The sequence below is a fragment of the Homalodisca vitripennis genome, chromosome 7, assembly GCF_021130785.1.
Source record: "Homalodisca vitripennis isolate AUS2020 chromosome 7, UT_GWSS_2.1, whole genome shotgun sequence".
NCBI lineage: Eukaryota > Metazoa > Arthropoda > Insecta > Hemiptera > Cicadellidae > Homalodisca > Homalodisca vitripennis.
Genome location: NC_060213.1, coordinates 62,549,446 through 62,570,389, shown reverse-complemented (window position 1 = coordinate 62,570,389; position 20,944 = coordinate 62,549,446). Strand labels below are relative to the sequence as shown.

The following is a 20,944-nucleotide window of genomic DNA, read 5'->3' as shown; positions in this document are numbered from 1 at the left end:
AACAATATACTTCTGATAAATATACTATCAGACATTTCCAAGAATCAGTTTGTCTTCAACTGGAATTACAGACAATTAAATTCTTATTTTTCATTGATATACTAATTATTCTTTAAAATCACGTGAAATAGCACATATAATTATTATCCAGGTAATAAAATCTAACAATTTACTTTATAAAACACTGGATATAAAATGGCACACGTAACTTAGTCTAACAGGCCATGGTTTAATACTTTTTTTTACCTTGAATTAAGACGCATACTCCCTGAGGCTACGGTATATGTATCACTTTTTGTACTGAACTATAACTGACACAAACGCCCAATGGTAGCCAACGCAGCATTGTTATTTCACAAAGAACGTGGTTGATCGAAAAAATATTTGAAACAAGCTCGGTAATATTGTGCACGGATTTAAACTTTCTTCGCCAGAAGCGGAAAATAACCAAGTCCTCCCTCCCACCCACCAGTAACTTAACGATTATGTTTTACACGGTGTAAGTGAACAGTGAAACGGTGAACTTGAGTGATTTCTACAGCTTATTTCACTTAGTGATGTTCCTTTAGGAAACTCTTGAGGGCAGGCGACGGTTTAATGTTTGTTGCGGGGACTATCTGTGAAGTTAAACCGCCGCCGGAAACCAAAGGGTTATAAGTTACTGTAATTTTAATAAAATCGAGTTAAATCTTTATTTTTGCGAGCAGTTACGTTATTGTTGGGAAGTAAAAATATACACTCCTTCCCCTGTTACCGATTTCCCATTGTTTCAAGACCATTATTGATTTTTATAATGTAAAACATAGTCGCCTACTAGAACTACATTTTCAAAATTTCATCCTCGATATTTAACGCCTTCTTACAATTGAGAATTCTTCCACGAAATATAAATTTACACAATGAACTGCGTGACTAATTAAAAATGTCGACACATTTTAAACTGCATCAACGTGTTGAATTTGTTACTGCATTAAAAAAAGAACAGTTCTAATTGTTCACAGCATTGTCAGTTTATTTACACCATAACAGCTGACTCACTTGGTTCCACTTAATTTTACTCACTAGATAGTACGTTTTCATTCTTTATACTGGATACAATCCATGGTGAAATTCTACCCTTGGATTCGATAATCAACTGGTAGTACGAATTTCATCAATTCTAAAAGAACCTTTATAACATAAAACGACCAGATGTTTTGTGAGTCACTACTAGTTGGTAGACTCTAAGATAAACAAGAGAGGTGTCTGACTGCCAAGAATCGTTTAGTAGAAAGTATAAATAGCTTACTACAGATGTTATGCTCTATTAATGCAGTGCTTCATTAGTGACAAACATTCAATTGTGCACAAGTCAAAGTACGAGTATAATAATTATCCAATACATTACTAAGAGGTACTTCCAAGTCAATACTTACAAATCTCCTTTTGTACATCATAAAGAAACACTCGATTGTTTTAACGATAAAGACGCCCTAATTTGGGTAAAACCGAGGCTCGTATGGGCCTATCAAACACGAATAGACTAATCAATCCCGTAATAAACGAACATTGATAGAACTAACTTTGAAATATAATAAATAAAAACAGTTTTTAAGAACTGGTGATGTCTTTCCAACTAACCTCAAAAAATAATATTAATGGTGATGCATACATGTCTCATTCGCTTTGTTAACATGATAAACCTTCAATGCGATTAGATTATTAACGACGACGACAAGATAACGTTATTGCGGTATCTCGTGTTTTTTTCTTCTGCGCAAAAGGAACGATCATAACCTCAAAGGGAAGAAAAGCAATCAGCTGACGTGTAGTGTCGAGTAGCGGTAACTTATTACCGCCGGAATGCAGATGGCAGTGGCAGTGGTACCAGCTGATTTCTCGACGGGAGTGGCCGAGCACGAGTTGTGGTCTGTGCCGCCGCACCGCGCCACAGTCGCCACCAAACCTAACCTCAACTCTGCCGCACGCACGACCCGGACCCGTAGTAGATTGCTCTTTCCGTGCCCCCCATTACCGTTGTGTTGCGCTGTTCTGCTGTGCTCGAATGAAGTGACTCTCCAATTTCGGAGACTCGTCCTCGCCAGCTAGCCACCTAACTGCATTTTAAATTGGCCTACTTCTTTACCCCGCGGTACGTTTGATTCCGCTTCCGCTCAGCCGGGAACGCGCTATTGTTGAGATCCGTCTCCTCGACAAGCGTTTCATTGCCTTTTCATCATTTACGGACTTCATCAATCTGTTATGTATTGTGGTACAGCCCAAGTTAGCATCATGTACACCCAATTCGCTTAAAAAAATACCAGCACTATTTCAACAGTAGGGAAATGAGGAATTAATTTTTAATAAAAATAAACTACCGACCTCATGATAAACAAATGGAGCTCTAATGATGCTACTGAAAACACGAAGGGGTAGTTGACCCACGAACCCATGATTAATCACAGAATGAGATGACACAATTGTCCGCGTGGGGAACGAAAACTCCAGTCTTGCTGCGGATTATGATTTAACCCTCGAGGGATTGGATAGGGGCCTAACTAGGCTATAATCCCGCGCTCGTCCCAGATAACAAATTGAATACGGCTGACAGACACGGCCGTGTTAAAATTCCACCCCTCGACTCCCCTCCCCCTCTCGAGTTTCACCGTTGGAGCGCGTTTTGTTCGCCTCAGCATGTGGTTTCTTGTGATAGCGATCTCCCCTCTTTCCCCGCTCCTCCCCTCCTTCCTCCCTTCACTCCCAGATCCATCTGATTAGGAGGGCTCTCGAGGGGGCTTTGATTGAAGGAAGTTCATGCTTGCCCCGTCCCGTTTTTAATTTGGTAAGCCCGGCCTCAAAGAGCCTCTCCTTTATGAGTTAAGGATCCAGTTTTCTAAGGAGATGAGGGAGTGGGGGGAGGCGGTATAAACAAGCAAACAATACAGCAGGTCTCTGTTTGTGCCTCTCGGATAAAGGATGGAATTTAATTGTCCCGGTCCCTTTCTTCCGACCCCACCTTGCCCACTTGTACAGTGGTTTACCTATTATTAGAATTTCGCAATCGTTATAACACCGCTTTCACCTGCAACTTTACACTAATTGCTTGGTTATTTCAGTACGTCTAGTTAACATAACGAGGAAGTGTATAAATTGCGGTTAAACGTTTTCGCTTGGAACCTGTAATTCATATGTTACTTGTCTTTACAGATCTCAACTTATATCATTGTTGGGAAATGTTTGTTTACTCTTGGCGAGATTCATTTATATTTAAATTGTATAGTTATATTTTATTGACTTTATTTATAGGAGTATTAATCATTTGCTTGGCGTGTTGTAAAGTATTACAAATGCAACAAACTAGTTTATTAATATGTATCAATAATAAATTAATACTTTGCTAACGGACGTTACGCAATTCCGACAAATAATAACTCATAATTCCGCAATCAAATAAAACCGTCGAGCTCCTAATTTAAAACTCAATAAAAGGCCCAACAGTTAATATTTACTGGTGATTGAACGCCATCTACAATAATTGGTGTCGGGGTTCAAAAGAATCAATCTGAAAACGGAACGAGCGGTTTAATTGGTTCATTTATTTAATTAAAGACCGAACCGGACCAATCGTCATCGAGCTTACGAAGTATTGGCGCCCGACACTTTTAATTGCATCCGTCCCATCGACGGATTCTTTCTCAGCATAACTTTGGAGAGTTGACTTCATCAAGTTTTGGATCGGAATGTTGAGATGGAATTTTTTACTGTCCAGAAAATTGAGATAATTCCTCGGAGCAACGATTATTTTGTTTTATTTTTTACTGGCTAATTCAAATTACTAGACTTCAAAATACTAATAATTATGATTCTGTGAAAATTACTACGATTAATTCATATCCTAATATAGCTATAAAATGGTATACAATATTCATTAATTTATTTTATAACATTTCAATGTGTTTTATTAACGATAAATATCGTTTTTCTTTTATATATTATATACCACGTTTTTTTACATTATATGAACTTTTAACATAACTTTTTTTCTTACAAAACTAAAAAAGTTTCAATTGGAACATGCACTTCCTAATAAATAACCCCAGGACTTCTAGGTTTCCACATGATGAAATCTAATTATGAAGCCAGACCACTGCGGTGTTTTAAAACAAAAAGACAAACGTGAGAAGCATGCATGACACTCGACAATTACGAACTGGGGTTGGGGTGAGACAGATTCCCGACTGAAGGGGTGCGATATGTCAAAGGGTGTGACACTGTGGAAAAGTCAGTACAAGCGTCGGGGAATTGTGGAGTTGTCCCCACAACGAAGGGTGGAGAAACACACACACACACAAACACACACCGGTGGCACATTGTAGCTTACTTGTGAGACTCCAAACCTTGTGAAGGAAACAGGATTTTTCCGGACATTTGCCATCATTCAGTGAAACAAAAAATCAGTAACACTACGTTTCGATATCTGCAATCAGGTGAAAAACTAACCTAACACATAACTACAAACTAGGATAAAATAAACCAGAACGCTCTGGTATGATTTGTTTTATTTTAGCATAGTTCTTAATTATGTGTTAGGTTAGTTATTCACCTGAAGAAGAGATGAGAGTGTAGATCTCGAAACGTAGTGTTACAGATTTTTGTTCCACTGAACGATGGCAAATGTCCGGAAAAGTCTTGTTTCCTTCACAATCCTTCCATCGTAAAAAATAAACTCCAGATCTTGGTGTCCACTATCATTAGCAATCCTGGTCGTGCTTATCATCCAAAGAGTGCCTAAAGAGATCATGGCTTATCTTTTAAATTAGTTTTTCGGGAAATTTTAAACACCAAGTCAGCCCATATAAATTTGGACGTAAAATATTGTAAAAAATTTCCTAGTTTGCCATTCCGTAATGGAATTTTAAATTTATTTGTATAGTTGCCTATTATATTTAATTGTATTTAACATACTTTACTTCCGAAGCATATCTAATATCTTTAAGGTTAACATTTTTGATAGATATTTTTTTGTTTTTAGCACAATTTGTTTTAACTAGCAACGCAGTAGCGCAGCCTCGCAGTATAACACGAGGGCTTTAGAATGGAAACGGGCTGCGTTTTTGCCCCCCACGCCCCTCCCACCCACGGTGCCGGCGACGGGCATTAGTTCCGGGCCACGGGGTGAAAAAAGGGAGCATCTGTCCCTGGCAAGTAGTTTAGGTTTACCCGGCTGACTTCACCCGAGACAAAGCTTGGGGGATGGGTGAGGGGAGGAACTTAGAGTGAGAGGGGCGCCTTGAGAACAACACGTTTGTGAATTTGAATTCATATTACACAGCTAGACGTGGGATGGAGGGTGGATGGAGATAAACAAGCCCTCCCCGCTCTACATTTCTCCATACAACACCGAGGTTTTTAAACCATTCAGGTCACTACATTGATTAGTTTACTCGTGCATGAATATAGGCTTACATTTGGTTCCGCAGTGCAATATGTTATTTCAAAAATTTGACGATTAAATAGATTTTTTAATGCTCTTTTCTGCAGCCAAAATATGATAAAATTTGTAATAAACTTTTGCATAATTTAACAATTCACGAAATCACGAATACGATTTATTGATCTAGATACGATGTTAATCGTGTTAATTAAATACGAATTCAATCTTAATTTACCAAGTCAACTTTCCAAAAAAAAAGAAAAAAAAAGAAAAGAAAAAAGAGCTGTGCTCGAACTCAGGGCAGGATCGTCTCACTGGAACTCTCTTCACAGTGCGATCCGACAGCCAGACCTAGTACTATTGCCCCACCGTAATTGTTAACACCAATGAGACGTATGGTTTGTCCCAAATAAGATTTTTCCGCTAACCTCATAATGTTTGGAAATGCGAGAAAACGAAACCGAAAGGTGGTAATGTACGGGAATAAGACAAAATCCAAATAGTATTGTTTGCTGTTTCAACTCAAATAAGCAGTTTCTCAAACCCAAAGTTAGGCGCGCTAGCAAATGTATCTATTCAGTATGACAGGTTAACCGAATAAAAAAAATCTGAAAAATATCGGATGGTCGATTTACAAGTTTTTCATCAATTGTGAACGGGAACACAGTTCACAGATGAACCGACAATACCGCAGAGGCCTGTCTGGGTTTTTACTGGCCCGCTCCAGGGGGTGACAAAAACTATCCGGTATCGCGAGAGGTAGCGTGGGGCTGCACGGCGCGAGTTGGGCCTGCCGTTGTAAACACTCCCAGCTGACGACTAATTATGGCCTGTCCGCCACCGACAACAGCCCTACTACGCCTCGGCTTCCTCGATGTTAACCACTTAGCCGTATTAGCTCTTGTTGCTCTTTTAGCTGTGGAGTATTAATTATTATTCGACACTGGCCTTACAAAGTGAATGGGACACCGCCGTTCTCAATAAGCGATAGCGAATAATACACGTCAGTTTCATTGATAATTTCTAAGATGAGTCTTTTTGAAAAATTGAATATGGAACCTTCAAGAAATACGTCCCTTTTTGGATGTAGTGGCATCAAGGTCAAACAAGGTCTACAAAATCGTCAACCTTCTACAATGCAACGACAAAAGGTCTTGGTATTTTCTGATTAAACGGAGGCCGCTGATAACAAATGGGATTTAGCAACTTTGGGTGGGCAGTTGCACTATGAATACTAACGGTTAGGTTAGGTAGAAACCTAAATCGCCTAACCACAACAGCAGCAGCGTGCTTTGATAGGTGGCCTCCGTTTAATCAGAAAGTACCAGTCTTTAAAGGGTAAAAAGTTCTAGAGGATCTTCTCGCTTTGTCATTTTGAACTTTCACATTGTGGTTCGACATGTAACAGCAAAGTTGTGCATTGTCGCCATATACTCCATCATTTACAGTTATTTACATTATGAACGATTTACAGTATAGGATTTCTCTTTATTGCCTCAAATTTCACCACAGATACCGCCCATGCGGAGTATTATGGTACACTGCTGCCTCCAGTGGACCGCTAATGGTACACGGTACGTTTTCACACCTTCCTAGAAGCCTCTGACTATGCAAACATGCTAATACCATCGTAACCCCTCAGTCAAAACACGTTAAATTTGTGAAAATCGCACAACTCTCTTCTCCCCGGAATGAACGTTATAATCAAGCACGCCCGGGTGTAATTAATTTAAATATCGCTTTCTAACCCCGCCACTGAGCCACTCATTAGGCTGTCGTTTCACACTCCGAAAATAAATTTGATTAGCAGCGCGGTGCGGTGCGGCTGAAACACCGCGGGAAATGGGAAAGTTAATGTGGCAGAGCGGGTGAGCATCCCGCTAAGGCGAGGAGAGGGTCACGGTGGGCGAGGAGCGAAGAGCAGCAGCAGCGATGGGAAGCAGTTGCGGGCGCGGCCACGTGGAACGCTGCTGTAGCTAAAGAGGAAGTGTTGAAATGTTTCCGGTGGTTGGTTACGTTGTGGTTGGCGGCTCGACGGCGGCGGTGTCCGTGTGTGTGTGCGCGTGCGTGTGTTTACTTTACCCGGCCACCACAACCAGGTCGTTAGGTGGGTCCGTGATAATAGCCGGTTCCTGTCTTCGTGTCACCTACACGATTCGTGTATCATAGAACATTGTTATTGTAGCGATCTGGGTGGCGTAGTGCAGCGTAGTGTCCCTATTAACATAGCGCCCACACGATAATGCACAACTTTACTGTTAAAAGTCGACCCACAATGTGAAAGTTCAAAATTACAAAGCGAGAAAATCCTCTTTAAAGTTTCCTTCCACCCTTTAAAGACTCTTTGTCAGTGGCGAGTTTGTAGATATGACCTTCTCGTTAATCTGTGTTTGACCTTGATACCACGACTTTCTTTGAATTTAAAAACGTCTCACTTCTGGAACAAATGTTGTCTATTTTGAGCCGTCTTATCTATAGAGGATGCACCACAGTTATTATTTAATTCTCGGTGGGTCAAAACATCTAGTATAGAATAGATATTTCATTCAGCAAACCACCACCCTGCCATCTTACTCCAGATAAAGTGTAGCCTATGTGTCTAAATCACGTAGAAAGTAGTAGGCTATTTGACTTGCGCCTGGAAGTGGTTGAGGGGCTGAAGCAATAACCACACATTTAGAGTATTACATTAAATATTATTTATCATAATATTGTTCGGAATATTACCACTAGCCCACCTATGAAAAATGCTCTTCCCAGTATGCTAATTAAGGAAAGTTTTGTAATCAGTAAACATAATTTTCTTGGGATGCAGGATTTTAAAGAGAAATAATCACAGTAGTACATCCGACTTCGGCGGTAGCTACTGTAAAATCGGTAGCCTGTTAGTCAATATTTACGATGAAATAATAATGACTGGAAAAACTAACAGCGCCGTCAAAGCCTTACAAGCACGAATATACAATTAAACAGTGACTCGTATGTAAGCCTGCCTATAACAGTATAAATTAACAAGTCTAATCGCGTATATCGTCGGCACGAATTGGCAACACCGCAGTCGAGCGCGCGCATATCGCCGGGTATAATCTGTGAAAGTAAGGGCAGCGGCCGCACATAATTAGCGCACCGCGTTACCAACCGTGTTCGTGTGTGGTACGGTGCGTTACCACTTACCACGCCTCGGCGTTTTTACCAACGGAAATGGTGATGGTAATGAACCGTCAATAGGCGAACTCACCACAGTAACCTAACCTAAAATGACCTTGTTTGTGCTTTATAGCATGTTCAAAACGGCATTGCACAAAGTGAACGACTTCTGAGAAACTTCACGAGATTTGTAAAAGATTTAGTAACAGGATCATAAGGGTGACATATTAAAATAAATATTGAGAAGAAAGAGGAAATGTTTAAAAAATTTACAATACTACCTTTGCTGCCCATTGATCTTTTACAGTACGAAACCAATAAAGTTCTTGGAAGCCTTGGAACTCATACGAACCTATATTTAAGTTCTAGGACATTCGCATCAAGATAGGCTATATCACACGGACGGACAGACAGACAGACAATGCCCGATTTAAAAAAGAACCTGTTGGTTAAAAGCTACTAAAACGGCTCTTTAACAGGTAGAACGGTTCAAACCCGACACTTACGAAAACCGAACAAGTAAATAATTAAAGGCACAAACAAACTAAATATGCCCAATCAATGAAACCCAACATGGACCAGTCTCATTAATTTACAATGAAAAGTAGACTATTCAGCTCTGTAGTCCGCTAGTTTGTTTACCAATTCAAGTTCAATAATTGCCATAATTCGCTTACCATTGATTTGATTATCGCTAAGTTTACTACACCGATCGAGTAAACTAACTAAGCATCGCTTTATCAAATCGTTTGTTCTTAATTGGTACGCGCGAGTCAAATATTATTTTACGCTCGAAATTATCTACGAGCTGGCAATAGTATGCGTTATATTGACTGTCACAGTTATACAATTTGACTAAGACTAATAAAATTTGTTGTTTCCACAATAATAGTGGCAACATTTTGAAAATACTTCTTTAAGTGCTAATTATAGTAATCGATAATTCTAAAAAGACTGAATAAATTCAGTAAAGACATCATCAAAGCTGATTGTGTTGCAAAGATAATACAACGCATGAATGGGGCATGCAACAATGTAGTCAGGAAAAAAATGTGGAGTCTAGACAACTGATATTTTCCCGTAGTGGACAGTGAGTAAGGCACTATTTTGTTTCTTTAAAAATTCTTGACCCGTTTCTTTGTTAAAAACGATCTCCCAGCAGTGCATGGCAGTAATACTGAATTATTTAAGTAATAATTTTATAAAAAAAGAAAATTGTAGTTCAAAATCTGGGGAGGGGGTCCGGACCCTCACCGGCTATGTCCTTGTAGACATGGCACACAATTACTGAATTTATAATACCCTGAACATAATATAATATTCTGATTTAATTTCATATCAAGTTTCTCTCTAGTCGGTTTCCTAAGGTTTGTACATCTTAAGTATTTAGGAAGGTAGAAAAAAATGTTGACTAATCAAGTAGGCCTAAAACGGCGCTTCGTAAAAAAATTATAATTTTTTCACTTGTCAATGTAGTAATTTAAATAAGAACATTGTAAAATACCTTCCCATAAAAAATTAAAAATCCAAAAAGGAACAAATTTTTTAAAATCTTCCAAAGAAAGTTCCATAAAGGTCGAGTTTATACCAATGTAGGTCTAAAAACAACAAATGTAAACAAAGAAAATGTTTTGGAGCCTAAGGTTTGATCGTGTCGGCATGGTTCTCTATGCTGTCCAAACAGCTCATCCATGGAGAATTTTTTTGACCTCCGAATACAGTAGTCCATGGGTAAAGCAGGTAACCCAACCTGACGCCTGTGAGAGAGGTCAGGTGACGCAAAGAGCTGGGCAGGCAAGGCGGTGTTATGTCTGCCATCTGTCGCGACCGACACACACACACGCACACGCACAGCCCTTGTCCTACAAGCGACGCCCACGGCACCCGGCGAGCGCTAAGTGCTCTTTTTAACGCCCCGCCGCAAACTGCTTGTAACCTCCAGGTTACCCGTGTCCGCTACAACTACAAGCACTCTCTACCGGCGAACAACTGAATTATTGCGCCGTGGACCGCGTCAGATCGTCGTGTCGCCCTGGGTAAACAGTCCAGATTTTGATTTAGACCCTGGCTCCGGCATGGACTTCCCTGGAACAGCTTGTCCGCGATGTATCGACTCGTTTAGAGGGAGTTTATCTGCTCGTAAATTTCCTTCTTGTGGACTTGCTCAACTGTAGATTTGGCAACTCCCACCATGGCCCATGGAATGATGATACCAGTGTTTGCAAGGATTGAAATTCCATAAAAGTAGCTACCTGTGAGCCTAGATCCAGCTAGTAAAGGTCAAATACCCTGTTTTTTCCAATTTAAATGTGATTTCTTGGAGTTTAACTTATGATCTCCATGGCTTCTTAACTCAACATTTTTTTTATGATGTAAACATATTTCCTTTCTGTAGATGGAATTAAAATCCCACATGGAAATAAACAATTGGATCCCAGCTGGGTTTCGGCTTTGACAAATAGAGGCCTGTCTTCAACTTATCGTAAGGATTTTCGAAAAGCTCATTGGAGCCTCTACTGGAGATTTTTGACAATTGTCAAATAGGCCTTCCCTAAAAAAGTTTTTCAATCAACAGTCGTACAAATAAAACGTTTATTTTCCAAAATCATCTTCTACTTTTTCCTACAATGGAATCCATCCTATCTCTGTCTCTTTGGTACCTGTGAGTTCTGTGACTGTTATGGTGTAAACCTATTCCTATTCTATAGATGGAATTAAAATTCCACATAGAAAAAACACTTGTATCCCAGCTGGGTTTCGGTTTGGGAAAATAGAGCAAGCCTGTCTTAAATTTATCCTAGGATTTTCGAAAAGCTCCTTGGAACCTCTACTCGAGATTTTTGACCATTGTCAAATACACCTTCCCCAAAAAATTATTTAAATCCACAGTTGTACAAATAAAACCTTTATTTTTCCCAAATCACCTACTTTTCCTACAATGGAATCCATCCTCTCTCTGTCCCTTTAGTACCTGTGAGTCCCGTGACTGTTTTTGTTTACCCGGATTATCCTATAATATCACAGCTGTCGAGCTCCGAGCTGTCCAATTCCAAAAATAAACACCAACCCCGATAGGAACGGAATTAGAAAGTTTACTCTGCGGCCGGTGAACCACTCGTGATGCCGTCCGGGCCCTAGACAAGGGCAAGGACGTGTTCCTAGACCCGGTTTACCTGTGCTATTGTAGGGTTCAACAGCCCTAGGGAGGGGGGTCGTAAATAAAGCCCGTTGTCAACCTCCGTTCCCGGAACCGTTGTGGGATGTGCTGGCCCTAAACTGACACTGGGCCGTGTTGTGAAAGGCATATCGAATTGTGATGAAACCTAGCTTTCGTCTTCGGGGAACATTTTACTGCCAACATGTCGCATTAGGATTCGTGGAAGGAAAAGATGAAGGACTCGACTTGTTGTCGAGCCATAACTGTATAATGTTGTCTAAACATACTCCGGAGTATAAGGTGGTGCAATCGAGTAGGCAATTGGCTGAGAAAATATAAAACTCATAGCCACTTAGATAACATCAAGAAATAACTGCTTGGTCATTTCACGAGGCATTACAGGCATCCGAAGTAGGACGTTTAGGCAACTTTGTTACCACGCCTAAATAAAGACAGCTGTAGATAATAATAGAACATTTACAGTGTATACACACAAATTATGATAGCTCCAAGGAGAGACTTTATTCATGTATGACTTAAGGAAATTAAAATGATCTTGTACGTGGTTATTTAAAAGTTTGATCAGTTTGATAATTCAAGTCTTCTTCTCGAATTTCATCGGTTCAAGGTTTTTGAATTTTCATCCCTTTTTGTTATTTATAGACAGTTCAGAGCTGCCTTTTCAAAGACATAGCCAAATGTAAAAAGTTCATAACTTATCCATATCTTCCACAAGGTGCTTGATTATAATATATAACAAAATTCTGCTTTAAATTCCTACCATTCATTCCTCCTAGAATAAACGAAAAACACATTTCTGCTATCCTCAAAAGTGGTAGGTACCTTAAAGGGTTGTTATGGAAATTAAATATAAAAAATTATTCCAACCACAACCTGATTGCACCCTACTTCTCAAGAAATTGAATAGCCTATAACTTCTGTGCGTGTCCAAGAACGTGTAGGCTAATTAATTATTAAAACACAAATCTCAAAAACTCACAGAGGATGAAATCCCATACATACAATCCATAAAAAAATATACCGGCCTCGTTAGTTGTTTAGTTCTTTTGTGGATTCTCATGGATTCAGAGATTTCGTTGAGGTGGAATAAATAATACATTTCTTTCGGGATTTCGTGTTTTATCCGTTCAATTAGGAAAAGGGAAATGAAATTGAATGGTCTATGCTCAGGATTTACACCGAAGGCTTGCAGGTCATAATTGGAAACAGAAAGTACCTCATAAGAAGGTTAAGCGAAGTGTTAAAAAGTACAACGAAAATTATAAAAAGACGAGTGTACGGTAACAACTTTTCTTTATCACACTGCCTACCGCAGCATCCACCTGACATTACCCCCCCCCCCCCCCCGGCGCGTCACACCTCCCACACTATCCCCCTCTCGCTCTCTCTTGTGTGGTCAGCGTCGACTATAACAACCCAGTCGGTTTCATTACCAGGTTTCGGTTGACTTCTGCGGGTCCGCCGCAGCTGTGGGTTTGGGGTTAGGTTAGCCCCTCACTGACCGAAACTTTGTTAATAGTAGAGCCTACTCGCTCCAAATCGATCACTTGTTTGTCTCCTATCTATATTGTCTATAGACCGACAAGTCGTCCTGGGAATTTCGCTCGTTGGAAAAGTACTGGAAATTATTGCTCGATTTTTAGAGAAGCTCACACAAACATTCCCGAACACAGCGACACTTACTAAGATAACGTGAATAACGATTTGTAGTCCAGAGGCCCTTTTGTTGACCTTGTTTGAAGTTTATTTTAACGATGGGAGGATTGTTGAAGGAAACAGGATATTTTCCGGACATTTACCATCGTTCAGTGGAACAAAATATCAGAAACACTACGTTTCGAGATCTGCAATCTGATCTCTTCCTCAGGTAAATAACTAATCTAAGACACGATCAGTAATATACCTTATCAGTTATAACCTTATCAGAGTTATTTACCTGAAGAAGAGATCAGATTGCAGAAACGTAGTGTTACTGATTTTTTTTGTATCACTGAACGATGGATGGCAAATGTCCGGAAAAATATTGTACAAGATTGTATAAAATAAAGATTTATATAAGGTATACAAATCTTTCTCTGTACACTACCGTCCATAGATTTAAAGGGTAGCCTATAAAACGTGATTGTAGAAAGCTATCAACTACAAACTTCTTATAATGTACACAATAGGCCTATTTATAATTCGTTAATCAGTTTTCAGGATTCAAACCGGCATTCTTTAGTGTTACTTATATTTAAAAACAAATAGTAACATTCATATCGAAACAAACATAGAAAAATTTCGGGACCAGTTGTGTAGAAGCGATAACTTAATATCGAATTCAACACTAGGCCAAGTCTATGCGATAAATTCACGGCGATAAACCGTTTGATAACATTTTGCGCTTTAACAGTTTGACAGCTGATCGGCAGGTCCTCTCAGCTGACAGAACAATCACAGCTGATGACACATTTCCTCGACCGCAGGAAGAGCTGCGGTCACGTGACAATGGCAGATGATCTTACCAGACTTCCGTTCATCCTCTTCCCGGATGCGGTGCTTTAGACGGTGGAATCTGCTCTGCGGTGATCCACAGATACTTGATGGGCTGTCCGACGCGGCTTACCACTACGTGTGATTGTAATCGCGGTGCATTTAAATATAAGTTACTGTACAATAATGCATCGTTTTCGAAGAAAACCTTCACGTTTGATTTCTTCTGTCCGATTTTGTGTTGGACTCTATACTTGTTTTTTTTTTAGATTATCCCAAAATATGTTCCCAATGAAACATATTGAAACATATATAACATGCATTGGTTGTAAACCAACATAAATATATGTCGTAAAATAAGAGCCAGGAGTAAAATCGAAAGATTGTAGGAAACACCAAGCACCAAAAACTCCAAATGCGTTATCATCATCGAAACAATCAAACCCCAACGCGATAAACCGCCTCGCCAATTAACACTAAAGGAAGTGTGGGTCCAAGATAAGCCCTAATCTGTCCTGTGAGCGAAGTTATCTTCCACTGCGGTGCAGTAGCAGTCGATAGCGTCTCTGAGGTAGATGTGGGCCGATAGCGTCTCTGCGGTAGACGCGGGCCCGGAAACGCGGGTGTTTGCACTGCGGGGGCGGACCCTCAGAATAAAATAATAACGGACGTCAAAACGTGTTCGATTATAGACCGACCAGACACGCACACCGGCGTATCTCAATCTGGGACTAATTTACAAGCGAGTCAGCCCCTAATGGAATAAATACGCCCAGCGGGGTTCCCAGCTGCCCGAAATGACCCGGTGATTTTAGGCCACGGAATACGAGATCGGTTCGCTCGGAATTTCAAATTCGACAGTACAGTCGTTTTGTAACTTGTTTTCGTCCGTTGGAATAACCCGAGTGCTGGATTTCGATTATTGATTATTTTCCCGGCCAACTTATTTTTCAATTCTCAGACCTGATTTTTAAATCTAGTAACAAATTATACGCACTTATTCACTGGTACCTGAGGTATCTGTAGTTTTAAAGTATCTTAGCGACTTCCTATTAAAAAACTAAATCATTTAAAATACACGCTTGCTTGCTTTTCGAAGTGACTAAGAACACAAAATTTTTACTGGTTTGTAAATTACAGATTTAAACAAGACAGGAAGTCCACATTATTAGAATGACTACTGAGTCTGCTGTTATGTCTAATACAGTTTTTATTATTCCATTACAGAGTAGAAAGCCTATTGTATAATGTAGTGATCTCGCATATTTTAATACTTCCTTGGTTTAGATCAGAGATTTATTTTCATGCTGCGCTATTTCCATAAATGCTAATGTTCACAAAGTGCAGTTTTCTATTGCGAAAGGGGTGGTTAACGTAATGTAGAAAGTTTACCTCTGTGAACGGTACTTCGTTAAATATAATATTGACTGTTGTATAACAAGGTCGGGGAATGGTACTTCGTCAAGTACAATATTGACGGTTGTATAACAATGAGGTGACTCACCGGGTGTCTAGCCGCCGCGGCGACGGCAGCAGCATTCATGCTGGCAGTAGGGTACATGGTACATCAGCAACACATGTTCACATCAGCACAACACTTGCGCGCACAACACTAACACAACACCGCACTACACGTATCCAGCGCGAGGCGACCAGCACGACGTCCACAGCTCTACTGACGAGCGCGCGTCCCCCTCCCATCCCTCCCCACACCCCTCACACCTCGTACACGATACCTCCGTCGAACCGAACGGTGAAAAAATATCGAACCACTCAAAATGGCGGCTCTTTACGCGGAGTGAAAACCTCACAGTACTTTCCCAATAATAAAGGTCTCCAATTTTTCCTCCCTTTTTCTCCCAGAAATTCTCTACCCCAGTGATTTTCCCTCACAAATATGGCTCCCACCCCGCTAGCCCGCCACCGCCGCCCCTCTTCTGGATGATTACTGGTATCAACTACATCGGGGGTTTCGGCCCTACGCGGCTCACAGCACTTCTGCCGCAAACACGGTCCACGTGGACCCGTCGTCGCTCTGAGCCAATGAGAGCGCGCCGTTCCGACCACTTGACCAATGAGCGCGCGCCGCTCCCGCAGGCCACGCCCGCGCCGTATACTTCCACGGGCGCTAAGGGGCCGCCCGCTCTAAGAAGAAGCCAATGAAAACGAGCTGCCGACCAATAGCGGTGGGTTTTTAACGCTGCGTCGCCTAGCGACCGTGACAGCACCTCGTCAGTCCACGTGGACTCTGTTGTTGCTCGCTCTTTCGCGTGTGTGCGCCGGAAAAAGGGGAAAGGCAGGGGATTTTTCTCTTCTTTCTACACACCGGGTTTACTATGTACCGGGAAATATAATAATAATAAAAAAAACTCCAGGAACATCGGCCGAGAACGTCGCTGGAATTCATAACGCGTCTCTCCCTCCGACGCTCTTTTCTTTTTCTATATTTTATTAAGCCCGCACGAGAATAAAACGGGCGCCATATTTTCTACACCTTCATCATCCCCTGCGACCCCTTCTCCTTCCCCGGGGATTCCGTACCCCCTCTCTATTATAAAGACACTGATTAAAAATAAATCCCTTCTCTTTCTCTCTCTCTCTCTCCGACGCGATAATTCGTCTTTTATATAATCCTCTGCAAATAAATGACTAATTGCTGCCCCGACACGTTTCAAGGGATGGAATTCTTTCCCCGTCTTTCTCTACCTCGGGTTAATTTTGCACCATGTTTACTGTTAAAATGATTCTCTGAGAATAACATGTTTTATCTCATTCACTTGTCCATTTACACTTATAATAATAAGGGACTGCCTTTAATTTAGGTGCATGTTTAAAATGTTTACTTTCACATTTTTGATCAGAGTAGACTATAGTATTATATTCACAGTTATATAGCTCAAATGTTTAAATTATCGTAACAAAAATAATTAATTATGTTAATGAATAAACTATACACGTTAAACTCCCTCGGTTTTTACTATCGATTTATGGTTTAATAATTATATATTAATACAATTATTCTTCAAAGGACCATAGACGTAAATCCAATTCATTAAGTTAACACATTTAGTGGGTTTCCACAAATCTTGCACTAACAGGGATATGGGGTGCTCCATCCACAGGAAAATTCGAAATTTAATGACCTGAATATGGTGTTTATGGCACTTGTGAACTAATCTTTTTGGAATAAGACTGCCAATCTATTCTGTATATGTTATTTTATTTTATTTCTCCGAAATCGTCGAATTTTTAAGGCCTTAAAATCCTACTTAACTCCCCTGAAAATTAACAACATAGCTCCAAAACTCCAACTTTTTACGAATATTTTTGAATAGCTCCAAAACTCCGATGTATCCAACTTTCTACGAATATTTTTGAGAATGTCCATCCTTATTTATTTCATCCAAATCAGTACAATCAGTTTATTTTATTTCGATGAGCATTTCCTATCCCCAAACAAACCCCTTGGTTACTCGTCTAAGTGCTTGAAAATACATTATGTTATATTATGAATGAACATTACTAACAATTAATAAAGAGGGTATTCTTACGTAAGATGTGAAATAATAAAACAAGTTCAAAACATGAATGTTCTTATATGCCATAGGCCATACTTTATTGGTGAAATTAGCCCTAATTAAAGATTATGGAGTCACGTATAAACACATCGACTAACATATTTATAATATTTAAAAAATGTGTACAAATTGTGCACTCATATTTGCTACATTATTCCAACATTCCACAGATTGTATTACTCATATAACCGTAGTGTTATAGTACAATGTTTCCTTTCGCTCCTCCTGGAGTCCTATATTTTTTGGAATAATTAAAAACAATATGTAAAATTATTTTAAAAAACTATTGGGATGTATTTTAAATTTTATATATAATGCGAAGAAATATTATATTATATTATATGCATTATATTATTATAAAGACATAACAATAGGCTTCGGAAATTTCTTACCGTTGTGTATTATACGAAAAAACACAACGTTTCGAAAACCGATATCGGTTCCCTTCTTCAGGTGTCAAATGAAAAAGTAAATGATTCAAACGTAAAATTGATGTTTGAAAATAAGAAAGCTACGTTAAAGTAATAGGCACATAAGTGAAGTCAGCACCAATTTCTGTGAAGTACGAACACAAAAACATGGCGATAAAACACAAGTTTATGGTTATGTTGATCAGAACAGTATTGATGTAATCGTCAACTTTTATTTGTACGGAAGAAAATGGTAATACAATAATTTTAATCAGTTTGAATCAGCCTCGTATAGAAATTTTAATCGATAAAAATTACAACAAGAAAATTAGATACAAACGTACACCGTTATTGGCAATAGTTTTCATGTTTCCCGCTTTCCACACTTGTTTTACTGTAAATCGACAGTTCACAATAACATAAAAGTAATAGCAAACATCCAAAATGTAGTGGATATAAAAAAGAGGTGGTAGGTGGTAAAATGAAATAATATATCATCCCTCGTTATAGCAATATTATAACGAATGATTCGATAAAATTGCAAACTGTAAACATAGACTAAAATAACAATTTAAATTATATCCTGGCCAACTTTGTTCTGGCTGTTTGCTGACGAGCAGGTTTTATTACGTAACAATATCTAGCCTATGTAATAATAATTTAATATATTGTAACAAAAACAAATAGTGCATTAGTTTTTGTTATCTCGCAATTCACAGTTTGCCAAGAGAATTGTATGAAATAGTTTAATCTATAATACAATATTTCAGAAGCTATAATTGTTTTCACCAAAAAGAAACTAACTATCCATTAGTTTAAATATTAATTTATTTCTACTTTTGGACAACATAAAAGGTAATCTGGGTATTTATTATCCCTTCGAGCATTTTTATTATTAACCATAGTTTGACTAATATATTCAGTGATTTTATACAGTATTGATTAATAAATTGTACTAAAATATTTTCATGAAAAAGAAACTAATTATCCATTAGTTTAAATATTAATTTATTTCTAGGCTACTTTAGGTCAACATAAAAGGTAATTTGTGGTTTTACTATCCCTTCGAGCATTTTTATTATTAACCATAGTTTGACTAACATATTCAGTGATTTTATACAGTATTGATTAATAAATTGTACTAAAACATGTTCATGAAAAAGAAACTAATTATGCATTAGTTTAAATATTAATTTATTTCTACTTTAGGTCAACATAAAAGGTAATTTGTGGTTTTATTATCCCTTCGAACATTTTTATTATTAACCACAGTTTGACTAACATATTCAGTGATTTTATACAGTATTGTTTAATAAATTGTACTAAAACATGTTCATGAAAAAGAAACTAATTATCCATTAGTTTAAATATTAATTTATTTCTACGTTAGGTCAACATAAAAGGTAATTTGTGGTTTTACTATCCCTTCGAGCATTTTTATTATTAACCACAGTTTGACTAACATATTCAGTGATTTTATACAGTATTGATTAATAAATTGTACTAAAACATGTTGCTATGTAGGCTACCTTCAAATATTGTTTGTATATACCGTAATACTAAAGCGCCGGTATTTAACGAACTGCAATCCACTTACATACTTGGTTCTAGTTGGTAGAATCTCCTTAAGCAAATTACTGGAGGTCAAAACAAATGTATTAGGATTATATTTTAATAGATATGCTATCGATATTGGTATATAAGTTAAGAGGCTACTTTGAAATTGTATTACCACAGTAAAATAAATGAAAATGTTAATAGCTAATATTAAATTGTTCAGATAATCTAAAATTAATTTAAGTACCTTATATAAAATTGTATACTTTTCATTGCGCTGTATAAAATATATTTTTTAGTTTGCAGAAAGGCGTGTAGACTACATTATTAAAGAAATAAAAAATAAAATTGATCCTTTGATATATAGAAATTGCCTGTATAATTTTCATTCAAGTAGATAATTATATTGTGTTTAATTATTTTACATCGTTATTTTCAACGAACAATTAAAAACTATAATTTCCTTCACAAATTAGGACAAGCAGTTTTGGGACGTAATCGTTTTTGCATCCTGGACACAAAAAATGTGCTCCAGCTATCTCAGAAACAATCAGTCGAAATTAACTTGATGGACAAGTTAGCTGAGTACCAGCACAAGTTAGTTAACAGACAAGTATCTCTACACGTCGTGGTTGTGGTGTCGGGTGTTGGCTACGTACTGTGGGAGGGGGGAGCGAAGGGGGTTGTCACAGCTGACCGCAGACATTGCTGCCAACATCACAGATTACACTCACACTGCCGCCAACATCGCCGCCTCGCTGACCCTCCACAATAGTTGCTATATGTATAAAAGTGTGATTAGGCGCAGTTGCTACTGCGTTCATATGACTTTATTTATTTCTGAACTTGAGCTATTACGGGGATCATGTTCAAACGTTTGCGACTGATAAACACAAATATAAAAGTGAAAGAAACATCCTTTGGTAAATCAGAGTTAATTGTGTTCCTAAACGATGTTGTGTAGCTGGTAATGATGATATTCCTTCCGGAACACAACATCTGTCAAAACTATGTTAATATTTAAACTGTATTTATTGTGTAAGTTCATTTTTACAATACTCACAAATAAACAGTTAAGTTACATTTTAGAAGTACACAATGCGTTTAAAGCCGAAAGAGTGTAGCGATAATGCAATGTTATATAGCATGTCTTTCGTAAGTGTAGTCTCTATGTGTCAATGGAAATGTA

General features: G+C 38.6%; 1 protein-coding gene across 1 annotated transcript in view; it reads right to left on the bottom strand.

The window, feature by feature from the left end:
* The window catches only part of LOC124365928 (transducin-like enhancer protein 4), a 193,365-nt gene extending 177,465 nt beyond the window's left edge, over positions 1-15,900 (bottom strand). The window contains 1 exon segment of the mRNA XM_046822063.1: positions 15,715-15,900. Within this exon segment, the coding sequence (XP_046678019.1) occupies positions 15,715-15,771 (57 nt within the window). The 5' untranslated portion in view covers positions 15,772-15,900.
* Between the last annotated feature and the right edge of the window lie 5,044 nt (positions 15,901-20,944).